The 19,791-nt window shown below is 38.6% G+C and overlaps 1 protein-coding gene across 1 annotated transcript in view; it reads left to right on the forward strand.

Moving 5' to 3' along the window:
* The window catches only part of LETM1 (leucine zipper and EF-hand containing transmembrane protein 1), a 30,498-nt gene extending 15,568 nt beyond the window's left edge, over positions 1 to 14,930 (forward strand). Inside the window, exons 8-14 of the mRNA XM_040556041.1 lie at positions 124 to 255; positions 2,140 to 2,319; positions 2,975 to 3,118; positions 6,121 to 6,255; positions 6,829 to 7,019; positions 9,311 to 9,449; positions 11,023 to 14,930. Of these exons, the coding sequence (XP_040411975.1) occupies positions 124 to 255; positions 2,140 to 2,319; positions 2,975 to 3,118; positions 6,121 to 6,255; positions 6,829 to 7,019; positions 9,311 to 9,449; positions 11,023 to 11,172 (1,071 nt within the window). The 3' untranslated portion in view covers positions 11,173 to 14,930. The remainder of the gene's footprint in view (positions 1 to 123; positions 256 to 2,139; positions 2,320 to 2,974; positions 3,119 to 6,120; positions 6,256 to 6,828; positions 7,020 to 9,310; positions 9,450 to 11,022) is intronic.
* The last annotated feature ends 4,861 nt before the right edge of the window (positions 14,931 to 19,791 follow it).

A 19,791-nucleotide genomic window follows, 5' to 3' on the forward strand; every position in this document is an offset into this window, starting at 1 on the left:
ATGTTGATTGATAACTAGTGATAAAAATTAGAATTTACTCTTTTGCATATGCTTGAATTGATTTGTCAAAAGAGAAAGAAATCCAAAAGTTGAAGGCTTCTGTTTTATGTATTGTATTCATAGTGGCTAGATCTGCACCTGAACCAGGAAATCCCTACTTCACTGCTAATTTTATCCAGAGCCATGTATCTTCCAGACACCCTTTCTCCAGCTGATCAGCTCAAAACAACACTTCAGACACTACCAGAGAGTGTTGTAAGTATGATTTATACGGCTTCTAACTAACTCGCGTTATCACCACTGAAAATTTCTTTAGAGCAGTAGATATTTTTCATTCTTCTTTTCTTTGAAAAGCTGAAAAATGGGTAGGTTTATTTGAGTGGCCTTGAAATGCACCAGTTGGATTTGGAGGGACCTGAGAATAAAGCAAATAAAAAACCATTATTTCATTGCATGAGGGTAGACAGTAGTATAGAAATATATGCAATACACTTTTTACTTGAATAAAATTCCAAACTACACTGTAGGCAATATAAAGATGCATACAGTGTTTGCAGGCTCTGCTGCTATGTTGATTATGGTTAATAAGATGTGGAGTTGAAGTTTGAGTTACTCTATGGATTTCTTTTTCTGGATATTGGTGGTTGTTCTGGATGAATTCAGACCTTTTCATGTGTAAATGGAATTTCTCAGGCCACGCTTGTGAGTGAAAGGCGAAACTGCTGATCATAGTTCTCCACTTACAAAGAACAGAGGTGGAAATGCTCATAAATGTCACATATCTAAAATCTTCCATTGAAAATTGACTGAGACATGACAGGCTGGGATATGTCTCTTGACTCCCTGATTTCATATTGGATCTGGAAGCTATCATGGTTGAGCTCAGTTGCTCATATGAAGATTAATTCTATCTTCAAAACAACTTGTTCTGTAGGTTTACCGATCCAAGTTTGACTTACTCTGCTTTTGGCCAGTATGGATAAAGTTACGTTGCTATCTTACAGAACTTATATTTTGTTTCACCAAATTGTGTGTGTGTGAACAGTAACACTAAAAAAAAATACCTCTGGTTTGTGGAAGAAAGATCTATTAAAATAAGTCATTCTCTCTAGTGTTTTTTATGTGAATTCCATCTTTCCTATCACAATAGAGGATAGTTATCACTTGAAATTAATTAATTTCTACCTTAATAGCAATAACAGCTGTGGAGGTACTTGAGGCAGACTTTTATTCTGTTTCTATATTTCAGAAGTGGAACCTTTTATGTGGTTTACAAATCTAATTATTAGAGCACCATATAGTTCTTAAGTGTATCATGTTTTGCTATTTTTCTTGGTTTATCTGATTTGTAAAAACTAAATTTATTCAGTGTTAAACTCAGCCAGGAGTTGAAAATGGGTGCACAACTGTTCCTCTTAACATAGCTGTTCATAGTTGGTGTTGCAAAGATGCACTTCAAGAAACCTTTCTATCAGTGATAGCATTTACTGTATTTTTCTGCTTCAGCGCTACAATTAGATCTGCTTGTCCTGTGCTGTTCTTTGTCACTTTGGTGTTAAATTGTTTACCCTCAAATCTATTTGAGACCAGTTTCTTCTGTGATAGTGTTCTCAGAATTCATAAATAAAAGGAGATGGTTTATTATGTTCACTCTGATATTGAAACTGTTTCCTATTCTACTATACAACATACCACTAAGCATTTTATGCATCCCTGTATATTAACTACTTAATTGAGAATTTCCTCAGCATAGAGGCTATGAACCAAGCTTATGTAGGGTTAGATAAACTTAGAAACTTCAAAAGCAAAACTCGTGATTCAGACAGTTTCAGGAAACCCAATTATTTCAATGTTTTGCTGTGAAAATGTTAATGTTTTGTAGAGAGAGAAATTATTTGAATAGATTATTGGTGATCTTGAAAGAAAGAGAATGAAGAATGTATTACACTTTCAGGATGGAAAGCTCTCATTTTCAAAGAAAGAATAATCTTTTTCTGAAAAATGGGAAAAAATAGGCCAGCTTTCTGGTGTTGTAATTGTATTCATTAGCATACCTGTACTACCTATCTCAGTAATGGTATACAGACTTTTTGTATTACGTAGAGAGAGACTTTTATAGACCTCTTGCATTATTTGTAGGCCAAAGAGGCTCAAGTCAAAGTGGCAGAAGTTGAAGGTGAAAAAATAGATAACAAAGCACGGCTAGAAGCAACGCTTCAGGAAGAAGAAGCCATCAGGAAAGAAAATGAAGAAAAAGAGTTGGAAAGAATGTCTGAAGCTGCAGAGAAGGCCAAAGAAACCCTTCAAGTTGCAGCCATGGTAAGTTCTGTTCTCAACTGCTGAGAAATAAATGTCAGTGTAATGATGAAAAGCAGCATGTTATGAGTTACTGCCTCTGTTCCACATGCTGTCTGCAGGAAACTGGACTTTAAGTCTACATGCAGTAAAGGTGGGAAAATACTAAAACAGAATGCAGTACAGAAGGATTCACTGTGAAACACAGAAGACTTTGTCTTACATATCTCTGATTTCTCCTCTTAATCAGAGTAATAAAAGAAACCATTTATTCCTCTAGCAAAAGACGTGGTGGCTTGTGTTTTTTCTTCTTGTTAATTTTGATTTTTAGTGTGTGTGTGTTTTTCATTACTGTAATTATAATTGTTCTTGCTTTTGGCTCTACCTATTTGTCATTAAGCAGGTAATGTCCTTGGTATACTACTTGAGTATAAAAGCTGCTGCTGGCCTGGCTTACTGGGTGCATAAAGCCTCAGTTGCTCACAGGCACAGTTTATTAAGTGCATTTGGTATTTTAATATGAAACCACTCAATATGTTGCAGTTTTTTTAGTATTGTCATAAAAATGTCTACATCTGGTTTGGCAATTACTTCTATTTTAAGAAGCCATTCTTTGCTGATCCTAATACAGATAATGTTATCTTTGTTTAATTAAACTTCTTGGGTCTGTCAAATTTAGAAAGAGGTGGAATCAGCAGCAGATCTTGAACCAGCTGCTTTGCAAGTTAAGAAAAGTCAGATGGGTATGGATGGCGAACAAGAACTGGCAAGGGCAGATATGGAGACCTTGAAAGATACAGCACCCGTACTGGAAGGCATTAAGGTAATCTGGAAAACTGTACGTGATTGCAAATTCCTAACTACCAATGCAGAAACAGGAAGTCAGCACAAGAAACTTCTGAGCATTTCCTTTATCTATCTGTGTTATTGAAACTAATGCCTGTTTTGGGGGGGGTGCATTTGCACTGGCTGTAGACATAATGGATCTACGCATGTTTATATATAATATATATAAATTTTCATATATATAAATAAATAAACGTGTGTATGTATATGTAGTTAACATAAGGAAGGCAAGGACAAGAATAGGTAAAGGTGAGTTGTTTTTTTTCTTTTCAAGGGTGTAATTCAGACCAAAGGATTAAATAGAGATTCCCAGGTTTGAACTGAACTACTGACTCCCTCTTCTAAGCAGATATGTGCAGTATACGTATACTATAAAAATTTTCTAGTATGTTCTCTCACCATTTCTTCAGTATATTGCTGAACATAATTCATACCACTGTTAAAAGTTAATTTCTAGAATTATCATACTTTGCTATGATCAGAGCATGCTTTGTTAGTCAGATAACTATTTGCTATCTGGCTTGGATTTGGCTAGAGAAATTGTCCAAAAGTTCATACAAAAACAGAATATAGCTGAATCTTCTTGCAGTCTTTATCTTCTCTCCAGTTTACGGATGTCTTTTTGGGGAGAGCTCAGAACTGGGTGCAGTGTTTAGATGTGACCAGGTAAAGTGCATACCAAGAGCCAGGTAAAGAGGCATAGTCACTCCTGTCAATCTACTGACTTTGACCATGGTTGCTGTTAGCTTTTTCTGCCAGAGCACGCTGCTGGCACGTGATCAGGTTGCTGTCTGTTGAGGCTACCCAAGTGCTTTTCAGCAGAGCTGTCATGAAGTGGTCATAAAGAACAGGCTTGCACATATTCAGGAATAAAATAAGTTCCATGCATAAGTTCAGAGAACTCTTTGAAAGAGTTACTCTTTCAACTCTGGATATGAATACCAAACCAAGATTTTTTTAAGAGAATTAAGAAATTGAGACTGGAATAGGCATTTCACGTTTAAAATATTCTAGTTAGCCATAGTTTTGCAATTACTGACAATAGTACGATGTGAAATAGATGTTTTGAAAATGCAGGAAACTTGAAATATTGTCATACTCTTGCACAAATAAAGGAGCATTTTTGCAGATTCTTTTTCTTAAGAATGCCAGCATTGAGCCTTTCTATATAGATTCTTTTTTTGTCATACTGAAGTCTTGTTCTTCTTGCACAGCCTTACAATAAGTTACTTATTCAAAATAATGCTTCTTGCTTAAGCAAGCCTCTTGTGTGTGTTTTGTAGCTTGTTTTTCTGATGATTTTCAAGTGCCTGTTTTGCATCTTGTTTAGTGGCATTTTTAGGAACATGTTTTTATTAGTTGTCACTGGTTATTTTTTGTGTGCATGTGTTTTTGAAATGTGGCAGAGATTAAGATCTAGAATGTGTTTTGCCTCTCCACTGTTACAAAATTGATTTGTATATATGGTTAGTAGTTATTACTTAAAATACTGCTGTAGGAATTGGGAAGGCTTGTTTTCATGTTCTTTTTGGGTTTGTAACATTTTTTCATAAAATAATGTATGTAGAGATTGTGTAGTCCAATCCTGTTGCTCAAAGCAGAGTCAGCTGGAGCGGGCTGCCCAGGACTGCGTCCATTTGGGTTTTGAGTATATGCAAGGCTGGAGACTTCAGTGCCTCTCTGGGCACAACTCTCTGGCTTGCCAGCCATTCCTCCTGGTGTTGTGTCTGCAGACTTGCTGAGGGTTCAGTCTGTACCATCCCAGAGGTCATTAATGGAAGTATTGGGCATACTGTTGACCCCTGGGGTACACCAGTATTGACTGGCTTCTACTTCCTGGACACTATCATTATCTACCTGCTATTATTCTAACATAATGTGTTTAATTTAAACTGCTGCCAAACAGATTCTAATGGTAAGAGCAGAATTTGGGAGAGATTTATTTCAGGTAAAAATAATTCAAAATAGAATAACTAAGGGAATTGACCACTTTATTTCAAACTCTTATTTCCACATTAGTATGCAGCGTTACCCGTTGAGGGAAAAAATACTAGACTGACTTCTTGAAGATGGCTAATTTTATTTTAGGCAGAGGAATTTGTTTTCAAACTGAGTTGCTTTCTCTTTTCCTTGTTGTTTTTCTTTTCTTTTTTTTTTTTTTGCTACTGTATTAAAAGCAAAAGCAAGGTTGATTGTTATACAGTAACAGGACACCGTCTACTCAGAGTTTCAAAGGGCATGAATGCGTAGTTTAAGAAGTTCCGTAGTTGTTTCTTGGAAGTATATCATCCCATATGTTTATGGCATCCTTGTTTGCCTGTGTCTTTCTGTATTCTGCTTATATGGCTGAGAGTCTTTTCAGAACAAAAGCTGGTATCTGGGTAGGACTAATGCAATATGCTAACTGTGCCTACTAATGTGGGATTTTAGCATTTTTAATGAATAATTCTTGAAATTATATTTTTGATATATTTGTGTGGGGGTTACATTTTTATTCTCAGCATTTTAAAAGACAAATAGACGTCACAAACTATGAATGTTCATACACATCATTACACAAGTTGTTGAAGATCATTTTGTTCCAGCTCAGCTTCCTGAACTTTGCTCTGCAAAATCTTTTGTGTAATGAATATTTCCTGTATATAATACCAGAATCATTTCTCAGTTTGGGTTTTCCATTCAGCAGAGAAGGAAGTAAAACACTCTTAAATGAGACATTCAGGTACAGGATTTCAAATAGCCAAAACCCACATAATGAATCATACTACCTGGTCTTGCTTCTCATGTGCTTAGAAAGTACCATGGCCCACTAATTCCCTTAGTATTTAAGATTAAATTTTGGAGCATTAGCTCCAAAATGCCGGTCTGTACTATGTTGTCTCTGAACATAGAAAAAGAATCTGGAGCATGTCCTTTCTTAGAGTTTTGGGGAAAATACACACGTATCTTTCACTAATCTGTATATATTTTCTGTTACAGGGTGAGGAAATAACTAAGGAGGAGATTGACATGCTGAGTGATGCTTGTAACAAGCTGCAGGAACAGAAGAAATCACTGACAAAGGAAAAGGAGAAGCTTGAGGAATTGAAGGGTGATATCCAGGAATATAATGAGGTAAACTGGGGAAGGAAGTGTTTGATTTTTGCTTGCTTTTTTTTTTTTTAAATTCCTGTTCATGATCAGTTTTAGTATAAATGACCCTGCATAATCAAAGATCATCTTACTTGGATGTCTGTTAGCTTGCATTTGGTAGCTGAGTAATTTAGGTTAGTACTGCTTTATGCGACAGTGCAGAGCTTTATTGGCTCAATGTGTTTAAAGCCTAGTTAGAATCATAGGAGTAGTTTCCGCTAGATGAGGGTCCTCTTCCTGCTCTTATTTCCAGTGTGACCAGAATAAGATGTGCTGAGCATGCTGCAGTTCTTTCTTGTCAAGCATAGATGTCAGTATTACAGATGTTAAGTAAATCAATATTACAAAGGCTGTAGAAAATAACATTTAAAGGATGTATGAAAATGGCTGCAATGTTAAGCATTTGTTCCAATTTCAGTTTGGCTCTGTATGTCTTTTTATTTACAAATGGTGCTAAATGGCACTTGAAATGCTCATCTCTTAAGTTAGTAGTGGCTGTTGTAGAGAATTCAGACCCACAAAAATGTTTTTCTTTCTTGTGACCATGTCTTTTAGGATTTGCAAGAAATAAAGGAGCTCTCTAAGACTGGCCAGGAAGAGGTAGTGGAAGAGTCAAAGGCAAGCAAGCGATTGACCAAAAGGGTGAACCGAATGATTGGTCAGATAGACAAAATTATTAATGAGTTGGAGACAAACCAAAAGACAGTGGATGTAAAGGTGGATGATGGTGCTAGTCCTCCTGCTGGGTAAGTGACTCAGGAGCACTGAATGTATCTCTTACTGGTCATCTTAAGTCTTGCATATGTCTGACGTGGGATTAGAAAAGACTTAGCAAGTGAGTTGTTTAAAATCTCAATACTTATTTTAAAAACAAAATTAACAAAATTGTCCCATAGGTTTTCTCTTCTGCAATATGTTAGATATGGTTGAAGTGATGATAGGAAAGCAACAGGTATAATTTCCTCAAGTGCTAGTCAGGAATGGGGTTCTGAAAGTCAGGATGTTGTTTAGCGTCATACCATCTGTAACACATGTGGCACTGATGATGGTGCAGGTGAAATCATGCCTTCAGTAATGCTACTCGGGCAGTAGGTTTGCCCTGTGTCACTGATTGAAAAACTGTGCAAAAGTATGGTGAGCATATTCATGTTCTGCTTGAGTAGTGAACATTTAACAAGGGGAAAAATAGCAATAAAATCTGTTCTGTCTGGAGTAAGGAGATAATATCTTGAAGAGAAATGAGGGAACAGATCTATCTAATGGAAGTAAGGAGGTAATTTTACATGGTTCCCTTCTGAAGACTTGCTTCATTTCAATTTTGACACACTTGCAAATGTGATGGTAAAATTAGTATTTGAGAGGTCTGCTAAGAAGTTTATCCCAAATAAAAGATCATTCCTTTCAAATAAAAGCTAACAATTCTAATTTGAAACTTCATTTATCAACACTTCTCCAAATCTTGATGGTACTAGAGGCTTTCAGGCAGTGGCATGTCACACAGTCATATGTTGCTTGTTATGATGATGAGATATCAATAAACTGTGACAATTTTCAATTTGTGGTTATAAATGCAGTGTTAATCAAATTTGTGCTTGCACAAGTTTGTGTAATTCATTAAGAGTTTCCCAGCTTCCAAAGAGCATAACTTAAACAGAAATAAGGATTTTGCTTCATTTCCTTGCAATTTTTTTTTCCAGTCCCCAGGGCAAGCAGTCATTTGTTTCAGATGTCCTATAAGATTAAGGAGACCATGTGAAAGGTGCTATAGAGGGTTCTTGATCAAAACCATCCAAATCTGTAAATTAAAAATGAAATACAGCATCTGCTTTATATGTAATTATGCTTTATTTAATGCATGGTTTTGGGGAGGAGAACTCTAAATTTTGTATGTCATTTGTTAACAATTGAAAATGGTAAGTTTGAACCTTTGCTTAATTGCCAAAGGTTGGTTTTTTTAATGTTTAAGTCAAAGCAGCCGTTACATAGTCATTAAAAATCGTAGAAGCAGAAGTCCAGGATAATTAGTGCCATTCTGAGAATCATAGAATGGTTTGGGCTGGAAGAGACCTTAAAGATCATCTAATTCCAATCCCCTGCTATGGGTAGGGACACCTCCTACCAGACCAGGTTGCTCAAAGCCCCATCCAGCCTGGCCTTGGACACTGCCAGGGATGGGGCATCCACAGCTTCTCTGGGCAGCCTGTTCAGTGCCTCACCACCCTCTGAGTAAAGAATTTCTTCTACCCTCTTTTCGTTTAAAATAAAATGGCCCTTGAATAAAAATCAGTCTGTGCTTAGAGATTAGGGGCATGTATGGAGCATTAAAGCCCTTCTATTTAATATTTATTCTGCTCACTGTCTCCTGCATTTCAGCTTGACCTGTGCTGGAAGATGATTCATTAATAAAACTGCATAAACAAGCAGAGGTTTCAGGTTGCAGGAAACAGACAACTGTAGCTTCATGAGATGAATAAGCAGATACTGGGAACACTTCAAATCTCCTAGTTCTAATGTGAAATTTAGTCCTCTCCTTTACGGAGTGTATTCTTTGGTATGAGGAAATGAAGCGTATTTTAGTGAAACAGCCAAGTTGCTAAAAGCAATTAGTTGTCAAGTTTTTGCTTTCCTGTGACGTTGTGCTCTTTTTCTGTATGCTTGAGTTGTTTTGTGTAGGCCCACCTCTCCTAAATCCACAGGGGTGACAGGTGCGTGACACTGCACCTTTAATAAATGGAGAGTGTAAAGGGTGTTAGATATACAGGCTAGGAAGCACAGAAACTGCTAAACTTTCACCTGTATTTGTGCAATAAAGCAAGTGGAACCAAAAGTGTGAGCTTCTCTGGAAAGGTGAAGATTAATTAGAAACGTGCTTTGCTGATCAGTAACTCATTTTTCTTTTTTGCATTCTGTTCAGGATTAGAAATAATTATTTAATGTTTTACAAGTGACCTGCAGTGTAGTGACTTTCAGTACTGTCTTTGACCTTTAATCTTCTGGAGTAACTGCTTGCCGTAAAGAGATTGTGCTTCTTCTTTAGGGAGAATCTCATCAGTATTGCTGAGCTAATTAATGCGATGAAACAAATCCAGAAGATTCCAGAGGAGAAGCTAACTAGGATTGCAGAGGCACTAGATGAAAACAAGGATGGCAAAATTGATATAGATAATGTTGTTAAGGTAAGTCTATGAACTATTTAAAGAAAATAAGGCTAGCCATTCTTCAAATATCATGCCAGTTTTGACTTGATTTCATATTGATGTCTTTTTCAAGAATCTTTACTTGATGCCAATGAGTTTTCTGGGAATGTATTGTAAGTAGATGTTATAATACATACTAGCATCTCCAGAATTTATATGGCTATTATATTTTTGGTGGGTGGGTGGGTGGGGAATGATTCTTATCCTGTGTCTGTTACCTGCATTAGAGGTAAGTTTGCCTTGCATATGTAAAGTTATGTGAAATCTGGTATTTCTGTTATGCTACTTATGAATGGGAGGGAGAATGGAAAGGAGCTTTGGAAGAACTGCATCAGGAATACCAGTATTTGTCCGAAGTCTTGACATATTCTTCCTACTTGTATACTTAAATTTCATTGTGATCTATATTTTCTGTGCTTGAAAGACTTCAGACCATCAGTTTTACTTTAGGTGCACTGTAAGTGGCTGACTTTGTCAGTGAGGTCAGCTCTTAAAACTGACAGGGTCTATCTGGCTGTAGAAATAGTGGCCTCTGATAACTTGACCTTTCTGTCTCTTTCTGCTTCCTTTCTGCTCCTTTTAAAGTAATGTCTCAGTGCTTTTCAGAGGCATTTTCTACTTAGTGGGTATTGTGTTCCCTATGTGATACTGTGCTTTTAGACACCCCTTTTTTACCCACTTTGTCCTGTTTTCTCGTTTTGCAGAACTTTCTCAGGTTCCCCCTGTATTTCAAATCCTTCATTTTCCTGTTTCTTTTCTGCTTGGTAAACTTAGAGATGTCCTGAAACTTACTTCCTTGCAAGTAATTTTCCTACCCAGTACAGAAATCCTCTTTAAAGATAGAACACTGTGGCCAGCTAAAAAATACAGTATCAGCTTTTTGAAACACATTTTTTCTCTTCACTGTTGCTCTGAACAGCTGTTGCATTGAGTAACATTTAGCAACACAGGGGAAATGAACTTACTGAATTCTGCATATAATGCTGAACAGTTTTAAGAACTTGGGGAGCTGTGTCATGAACACATTTGTACAAAAAGCTGTATAAAGGAATTCGGAAGTGCATGCTAAACTATTTTTTTCATTTGGAAGTGCCTTCTGAACTATTTTTTTTGTTTTGCTCTCCAAAAGACCTACCCTCCCCCTACTCTTTTTTGTAAATTTATGCCGTTCTATTTAGTACAAGTCTCCTCAACAAAATGAAGCCTATAATACAAATACTATCTAAATACTATTTCAGAAGTATTAGATACTGAATCTGAGCTTTCTGTTGAAACATACAAGTGGGTTTGTCTTACTAGTGTTCTAAAATATGACTCTTCATGTGCTGAGACCAAAAGTTTTATATCACTTGCTTTAAAATTTGCAGGTATGTCTTAGGCACCGATTGTAGTTTATACTTATTTCATGCAGGAAAAAAAAACACACAACAAAACACCGTTCGTGAATATGAGAGAACTGGCTGCTTTTTTCTTAACAAAAATTAAGATCCAAAAGTGTCTGCAAAGTGTAAAAATTAAATACTGTTTTAAATTTCATTCAATGTTCATGTAGGTAGTAGAATTGATTGACAAAGAAGATATTGATATTGGCACCAGCCAGGTCGCTGAGATTATGGCACTGCTTCAAAAAGAAGAAAAACTGGAAGAAAAAGAGAAAGCAAAGGAAAAGCATGATAAAGAAGCTGCAGAAATAAAGAATTAAGCTTCAGAATCTGAAGCAAAGCCCAGTTGTAACCAAAACTGTGTATATCTTTGTGTCTAATGGCTACATATTACTTGAGCTTTTGTGATTATGGAAAGTGTTTTAAGCCGATTCTAGTAATAAATCGTAGATACGTTTTCTGACGTATGGAATGAAATTTCCGTTCATCAGAGAAATGATTTACTGTCATTCCATACAGATGAAAACAAAATATGCTTCTTCAGCAGTGTTCCTGCCCACGAAATCATGTATTTGCACTCATTGTTGTGGTACAGTGATCCATTAAACTTGCAAGTCTGCTGTATAAATTAAGTGTATTGATCATGGAAAGATGTTTTTCATTTATTTCCTTTCATCGTTACATGGAGCCCAACCTTGCTTTGCTTCTACCTTCTGGCTTTTTCAGAATTTAATACAAGCTTTCCCTTCAGTCACAATACCACATTTTTTGGTAACCTGTTGGTGAAGATTCTGTGGCTTCAGTAGTAGCTCATTAGGTTGAGCCTTACATAAACTAAATATCACTAAGTTGTTGCCTCACTGACAGAGAATGTGACATTCTAATCACTTGTATGGATTCATGATTTTTTTCCTGTTGAAGGGAAAATCAGATTTATTTTTCCCTAGAACTGAAACTTCCCATGAAGTTTGCTTCTTATGGGTGCCTTAAATTTCTTAAGACTAGGGAGTAGATGTCACTTCTACTCAAACTTCCATGAATTACTAAAGAAAGCATTAGAATCACAGGAGCCTTTTGAATAGTTTCAGAACACAATCTGTCACAGAGTAAAATGAGATAAAGTGTTTGTCTAAACAGCAAAATGAAATTAACTGTAAGGGAAAAATGTCAGTTGTGATCTTTTTGCAAATATTTTTTTAAAAAAGCAGTTACGAAGGTGTGTTGGTTGTTATTCATCTGGCAATTACTTACCATAACTAGTTCTGTTACCTCTCAATTGTCATCTCAGGTATAAATCACTAACCAGGTACATTCGAAGTACTTAAATACTTTCATCTCATGGCCTTGCTTACTGTGCAGTCAGCAAGTGATGTCTGATATTGGCAGTGTTTTGATTACATCGGCTTCCTAATTAATTGATTGCTGTCTTTGTGTTATTAAATACTGACAGTAAGTCAAGGTTTACTTATTAATGTCTGTCCAGAGTAGTAGATTTTTAAGTTTCAAAAATAAAATACCAACTGTAGGATGTTCATATTTCCTGGTAACCTGAAATTTCCCTTGTTTCTTAAAATTTCTGATGAAATACAAGAAGTATGACTTGAACCAGCAGGGTTATTTTTTTTCCTCATTTTTCACCCGGTATCACAAGATACTCTTGATTTTGTGTACATTATGAAGAGCACATCTTATGTCTCTGTACACAGCAATATTGAGGTGGGCAGTTAGTAGTATTAATGCTTTTAGTAGTAGTTGCATATTTTTATAGAAAATGTTGACTCCCAAATGTATTTCAGCATAATTCTATGTTCAGTATTTATCTAGATTGGCTAAATTATTTGTAAAAATTCATTTCAACTTAGTGGAACAAAAAAGTTTGGACAGTCTCATGGCTTGCATAATGGACCATTGTATTTAGTTGTTTCCAAAGCAAGGTGTACAGTAGGATGTACAATACAAATAATTCTAGAAAAAGGGTCAGTGTTTAGTTTAAATATTAAGTTAATATTCTGTACAGTTTGAGAAGAAAGCTGCTTTTACAGTAGGTAACGTGACTGTTCCTCCTGAGAATTGCTGTAATTATATCTTAAGTGTAAAATTGTTGTGACAAAGCTGAAATTTCAAATCAGTATGGACTTTGCAATTAACATACCCATAAATGAGGGGGTTATTCTCTTGTAAATCGAGACTTACTTGGAGATTTCAGCATGAAAGTTAGTTTGTAAATTTTGAAGATAGGACTTCGCTGGATGCTTTTTTAGGCCCAAACTTGTCTTAGGTGAAAAAGCAAGAGTAACTTGACAAAAAAATAAAATTTTAAAACTAATTTTACATTGTATAAATAACAATTAGAATGAATGGGCTTTTATGTACCCTAAATTTTGCAATAGCATATCTTCAGTTTGAGAACAGCGTTTAGCAGTCTTACTTAACATTCCTGAAATGCGATGAAGTTATTAGGACTAAAATGGTCTGCTAGCTTTCGTGCGATAGCAAAAGCCTCAACATGATGAGGACTCGAATGCATACAAGTTTAAAACAGGGAAGTAGCAGAAAAAGCTGTTTTCAAAGCTTTACGGATTGAAGTTTTATACATCTTTAATTCTCCTGACAGTACGTTATCTGATTGTAGTGTTCAGGAGTTTAAGACACATTGCTGCTGTTCTTGGATTGTGTTCACTGTTCACATAAATTGTCTATGGATTAAGTAAGACGGGAGCCAAAAGTAGACGATTCTTTTTTTATTAAGAATGTTCCAATTGAGATAATTGTGGTATGGTTATTGAAGACTTTCAGCTTTTAGACTGGTTTGAAATTTCATCATTGTATATGATGAAATTTTAATGGTTTACATAAAAAACACTTAAACGTATGACTCTCAGTCACAAATGTCAGTTTTCCCCTGTTACCTAAAGAGTTTAAGTGACATACACATCAGTAGCGAGGCATTTCTGCGGGAAATCTCTTTATTCTGATGTCAAAAGTAGGGAAGCCCATGACAGCTGGACTTTTAACATGTTCTGCAAGCTCAGAAAGATTGAGAAGCCCTCAGTGATTGACGTTTACTCGGTTTCAAACCTTCACGAACAACTCTACAGGTGATTCAGACAACACGAGCAGATCGGTGGCTTGTAGACTAGCTCCAGATAACATGCTTTGTTGTCTCTCATGTTGACCAAAACCAGAAGCCACAGTACTTTCAGAGAAAGGATGACTTCCAGGTGTACAGTAACCGGTCAGAACTTATTCCTGAGTGAATATTTAATCAGGAGATGTAAATATTTGTTTAAATAATTAAAAGGACGCGTGGGATTTGGGTGACCTTGTGACTTACACAGGCAAAGCCTCTACGCTCAGAGTTGGGTAATCAAGCAGTAAAGCCGTTGTTGGGGTTGTTTCAGATCCATCTAAAATAAGATTTTGACAATAAACTATTGAGGTGAGTGTTTAAAAAAAAAAAAAAAAGTAGGATGTCGTTTCTTCTTCCCCCTTCAAAACAGTTATAAGACCTGTTTTACTGACAAATTTGTTTCCAATTTGTTATTTCAAAAGATGGTTTTTACTGAGATTTTCATCACTGATTGCATAATATATGAGTAAACCTGCCTGCAAGTTAAGTACCAAAAAGCTAACTTAATAGGTGATTTGTCAGCAGGAATGCATGCGGGTAGAGAATTCTCTTGACAAGACAGTTCATTGCACTATAGGCTTTGTCTGGGGGAAAAAGTTGCATCTTTTATACAACTCCGAAGTAACTCTTGAACTTTGTATCTACATATCTTGCTAATCATTTAATCTTCAGCTACTTCAGCATGTATTTAAATCCTTTTAAATTGTTTATATGAAATTATTGGGTATATTTAATTAAAAGAAAAATCCCACGTTCTGTTCTTGGTATGTATTCAAAGTTTTGAGTTTAAGAATTTCAGTCCATGTTACAAATTTAAGTTAAAAAATTACTTGTCTGTGCTCTGAGCATACTGGTCCTGTGTTTGCCATAATGCAATATAAATTTTTTTTAAGTTAATTGGAGCTTGTGTCCTTTTAGTTTTAATAAATGTATCATTTTGAAACCTGATCTGTCCATTACTTTATTTTCTGTTGCTTTTCTTTGTGTAGTGTTAATTGATTAGTATTCAGGTGAGATTGTTGGTGATGGGCTGAGTATTGAAACTAAGATGTTCAGGGTGGAAGAGGACATAACAGGTGGTGTGTGTGCCTATATATATACATACTTATATATACATATATATTCCACTGTTAGCTTAATGTTCTTTACAGAGCTCACTTCAGTGTACAGCAGACTTCTAAGCCTTGAGCACATCCCACAAAATGCTTTTTTCATTAGAGAGCTGTTTGTGATTTATTGTTACCTCTCTCCCTGGAGCTTTGGCAGCCTGGGTGGGAAAGCAGAGCCCAAGTCAGCAAGGTGTTCCAGTGCACATGTGGTCCCTTGGAAATAATTGAGCCATCTCGAGCATAAATTGTATTGGAATTATTCTCGGAAGTGTCAGTGCTCGTCTTGGCTCAGCTGTGCTCAGGACTAAGAAATGCAGAGCAGGGATGATCCAGGCCCAGAAGATTCAGAGGTCCTGTTGCAGGGGCCGGCGTTGCAGCCAGCCCCCTGGCTTCTTTCAGATAGGATTTGGGAACATGCAAACATGTGGATCTACTTTCTAGTGTCAAAGTACTCCAACAGATGGCTGAAAACAACTTCCTGTCTTGAAATGCTTTTAAAATAGCTTAATCAATAAGCTGAGTTTGGTTGCGGATTTTTGCTTCTCCACTTAAAGCCAAATGCCATATATCAAATAATGGCTGAAAAGGAACAAGTTTTGCTACTTTTTAAGCTTTTGCTTTAAAATTTCCTTTAATGACAGGCTTATTTAGGGTGAATAGGACTGTTGTGCAGCCGTGTGGTAAAGCAGACTAGCAGGGAAATTATGGCTTTGAGTTTGCAAACTCAATGCCCGCGCTGACAAGTGTGCTTGATCATCATTATGTCCTGAGTGCCCAACACTGCTACATCCATTTTTGATTTACTGAGATAATAATTGGTTATATGAAAGAAATAACACTCATCTAAGCAGGTAATAAAGATTTAGAGCAACTGAGTCTAGTTATTACAATCTAAAGGAAAAAGGGTGTGGTTTTTTTAACTCTTGCTTTCATGGAGTAGGAAAACAAAACAGCCATACCCCTGCCCAGGCGGAGAGCCTGGCCGCTCTGTTTGTCATTGTAGGTGCCAGGCATGGGCCAAATCCAAGCCTTGGGAGAGCTGGGGCTGGATGGGAGCACTGTGGTGCAGCTCCTGATCAGGGCTGGGCTCCCAGCACCCTGCCTGTATGGGTCTGAGCATCCCCAAGGATGGAGACCGTGACCCTTGGGGCAGCCTCTGCTGGTGTTTGATCACTCTCAGGAGTTTTCCTTGTGCTTCCCTTGCAGCAGGTGATCATTACCCATTATTACAGATGATAATTGCCCACAAATGTACGCAAAGGGGATGATAAGTCACTTCACTAATTAGAAATAATAGATAATAGAGATGTTGCTATAACTCCAGTGCTAAGCAGCTTCTCTTACATCAGCCTGCTAATGCAGGTATGCAGAAAACTGCTTGGAAAAACTTCTGACTTGATCAAATTCAGGTCTTACAGCTAATATAGGAGTATCCGATGCCGATGCCTGTTCTCCCAGTAACACATCGCATGGCTCTCGTGTCACAGTTACATAAAACGTTTTTTGTCTTTGACTAGGCAGATAGCGAGTTCTCCAGAGCTACGTGTCTTCGTAAGGACCTATTGCAGCGTTTTGTAGTGATAAGGCTTGTAAACACTTCATGCAAGCAGTGACAGCCCATACTAAGTAGTTTCTCTGGCTCAGGAATCTTACTTTTCTCACTGCTTCTACATTGAAAAGTGTTTCTGGTATTTTCCTGAATTATTTCTCAAGTCCGATGTGAACAGGAGGATGTTTGTAGTATGTTTCTAATTCCCTGTACTCTGTGCTCGCTTCCATTTTTGTGTATTATTGGATATAAATCTTTCTCAGTAGTTAAATATCCTTCACAGGTCAAAAATTCTTTGGGGGCTCATTAGCATGTACAATTTTACACTTGCCAAACCTTCTGTGGTTTTCAAACATCAGTTTCTCTCATCTAACTGGCGTAAAGGATTTTTTGCCATGCAAGAGATGGATCTGATTCAGATTTGCCTCTTTCCGTCTAGTATTTCTCTTTATGTGCGTTGGCAGAGCAGAGCCCTTCATGAACGGCCTGATTTATGTCCCAGTGAAGGCTGCAGCCAGCGGTTCAAGATGTCAAAGCCTCCTGTGCGTGCAGGGAGCGGCTGTGCATTCTCCCTCCCCCTGCCTTTTGTCCTCGCTCCAGGGCGAGAGCAAGCAAAGTTCCCTCGACCTGGTTTCTAACCATGGTTTTGGACCCTCTGCCGGGAGAGGGCTTCAGAGCCTGCCCGAAGGAGAGCTTCTGAAAAAAGCTGAAGATGAACAAATAATAATAATAATAATAATAATAAATTGGCCTTTGGAGTATTATTAAATTATTATTAAATTATTATATTCATATTACGTTTTTTCAATTTATATTTTTATATTATAATTTTTATATTTTATTATTAATAGTAAATTGACCTTTGGATTATTATTATTATTATTATTATTGGAATTAACAGCCTGTTACACAGAAAAACTGGGAATCTCTGCAGCTTACTTCAGACTTGAAAATATATATATATTTTTTTTCCCCCAGACTTAATATACCCTAAAGAAGTAAGCAAATCAGCATGTTCTTCTTCTCCCTCCTCCCTGTACCCCAACCTTTCTGTTTTCTCCATCCCTTACTCAACTTGCAGGACTAAGTAGGGGAGATTTATAGGGTCCTTGTTGCACTTTAGTTTCCCGGTACCTTGCTTTGTGATGGTGGAAGCAGAGCTGAAGTACAGTTACCATTAATCTTTTAAATTCACATTTCACTAGATGTTTTCTTGGTCCGTGTCAGTTCAGCAGCAGCCTTCATTGGGCTCCACGCTCACCTTCCTCTGCCACAAACGTGCGCCCTGGTGGTGGCTGAATTTTTTCACCCTTCCCTTTGAATCCCGGGCGCTCCCGGCACAGGGAGCTGCATTTTTCACCAGCCACAAAATTTCAGGGAAAAAAAATCTGCTCTGAGGCTTAGCCTTCAAAATCAAGAGTGGCATTGAGAGGGAAGGCGCACACAGCCGTATTTTTAGACCTGCCTTCTGTGACCAGAGTTACGCATCCAAATTCTGTAATAAAAATAACGCTGTGGTCCCGCAGTGACTCAATATGATTTGGTTTGAGGTGTACCTAAACCCCTTGGGGCACCCTTTTCCCTAGAAAATCCTTTGTGCCCACTCTGAAAATGAGCTAGCTGGGAGTTGGACGTGCAAACTCAAGAATTAACGGATGACAGGCCAAAAAAAAACCTTTGGAATAAGTGATGGGGAGGAAGAATTAGCACAAAAACCCGGGTACCTTTTATATGCATGATGCTGCAGTGACCGAAACCTTTGGCGTGCCGTATAGGCCAGCTGGGCAGGATCATGTGGGGGATCTTGGGGCCTTCAAGGGAGCGAGATAAACTCTTTAAAAACACGGTTTGGGATTAATCGATAGCACGGGCTGCTGGAGGGGCTGCATCACCTGCCTTTTGCAGAAACCCCCCCCACACCCCGGGACTGCGCTCACTTCCCTCCCCCCAAGAGACCCCGCTGAGCCCACCCGGCTGGAGCCGGGGCTTGTGCCGGGGTGGCCGTGCCGGGGCCACCCGGGGGGGGCCGGCGGTGGCCGCTCGCTAGGTGGCGCGGCCGGACCGGAGCGGGCTCGGCGCTGCCGGCGGGGAGGGATGGGACGGGACGGGACGGGACGGGATGGGATGTCAGGAATGGGATGGGATGGGATGGGATGGGATGGGATGGGATGGGATGGGATGGGATGGGATGGGATGGGATGGAATGGGATGGCTGGAACGGGATGGGTAGGGATGGGGACAGGATAGGGTGGGGTGGGATGGGATGGGGCAGAATGGGATGGGGTGGTATGGGATGGGATAGGATGGGGCAGGATGCAATGGGACGGGACAGGGTGGGATGGGGCAGGATGGGATGGGATGGCAGGGATGGGATGGGATGGGATGGCGGGGATGGGATGGGATGGGATGGAATGGGATGGCGGGAATGGGATGAAGAGGATGGGATGGGACAGGGCAGAATGGGATAGGATGGGAAAGGATGGGATGGAATAGGAGGACCCCACCTGGAAGAGGGTGCCACAGAGCAGGGCATCATCCTGGATCACACCACTCACTGCTCTTCTCCCCTCACTGCTCTTCTCTCCCACCCCACACCTGAAGTTCCGTGTCTGGTATGAAATTACAAAATGTTTACATGGGCATTGCAAATCCTCCATCTTCCAGCTAAAATGCTACAAGCATCCCCTCCCCACATTCACCTGACTTTGCTCATCAGATCCCATGCCTGATTTTCCCCAGCCCATATTTATTTACACCCAGGTCCTTGCTCTGCACTCACAAGCTCCGTTCCCTGCTTGTTGTCTTCTTCTCTCCTCCTGAGGCTGCTGTCAGCCCGAGGCCATGTCTGGCTGCCGGGTGCCCCCATGCTGCCCCATTTCATACTCCAGCTCCTCTCCTTGTGTCACCATGACACCACTTGTTTGCAAACCAAAATAAACCTTTGCTGTCCGGTCAGCTGACCCGGTATAATTGGCCACTGGACTTTCCAAAATTAATCCGTTTAAAACACAGCATCTTTTCTAAGAAATTCTCCAAATCTCCAGTTTAAAAATTGACACTGAAGGAGAGCCGACCGCAGTCCTCTGGTCAGCCCTTGTACCGGTTTGTTGCTATCACGCTGTGGTTTGTGGGGGTTTTCTTGTGGACAAAG

Source organism: Cygnus olor, chromosome 4 (assembly GCF_009769625.2).
Source record: "Cygnus olor isolate bCygOlo1 chromosome 4, bCygOlo1.pri.v2, whole genome shotgun sequence".
NCBI classification, from domain to species: Eukaryota; Metazoa; Chordata; class Aves; order Anseriformes; family Anatidae; genus Cygnus; species Cygnus olor.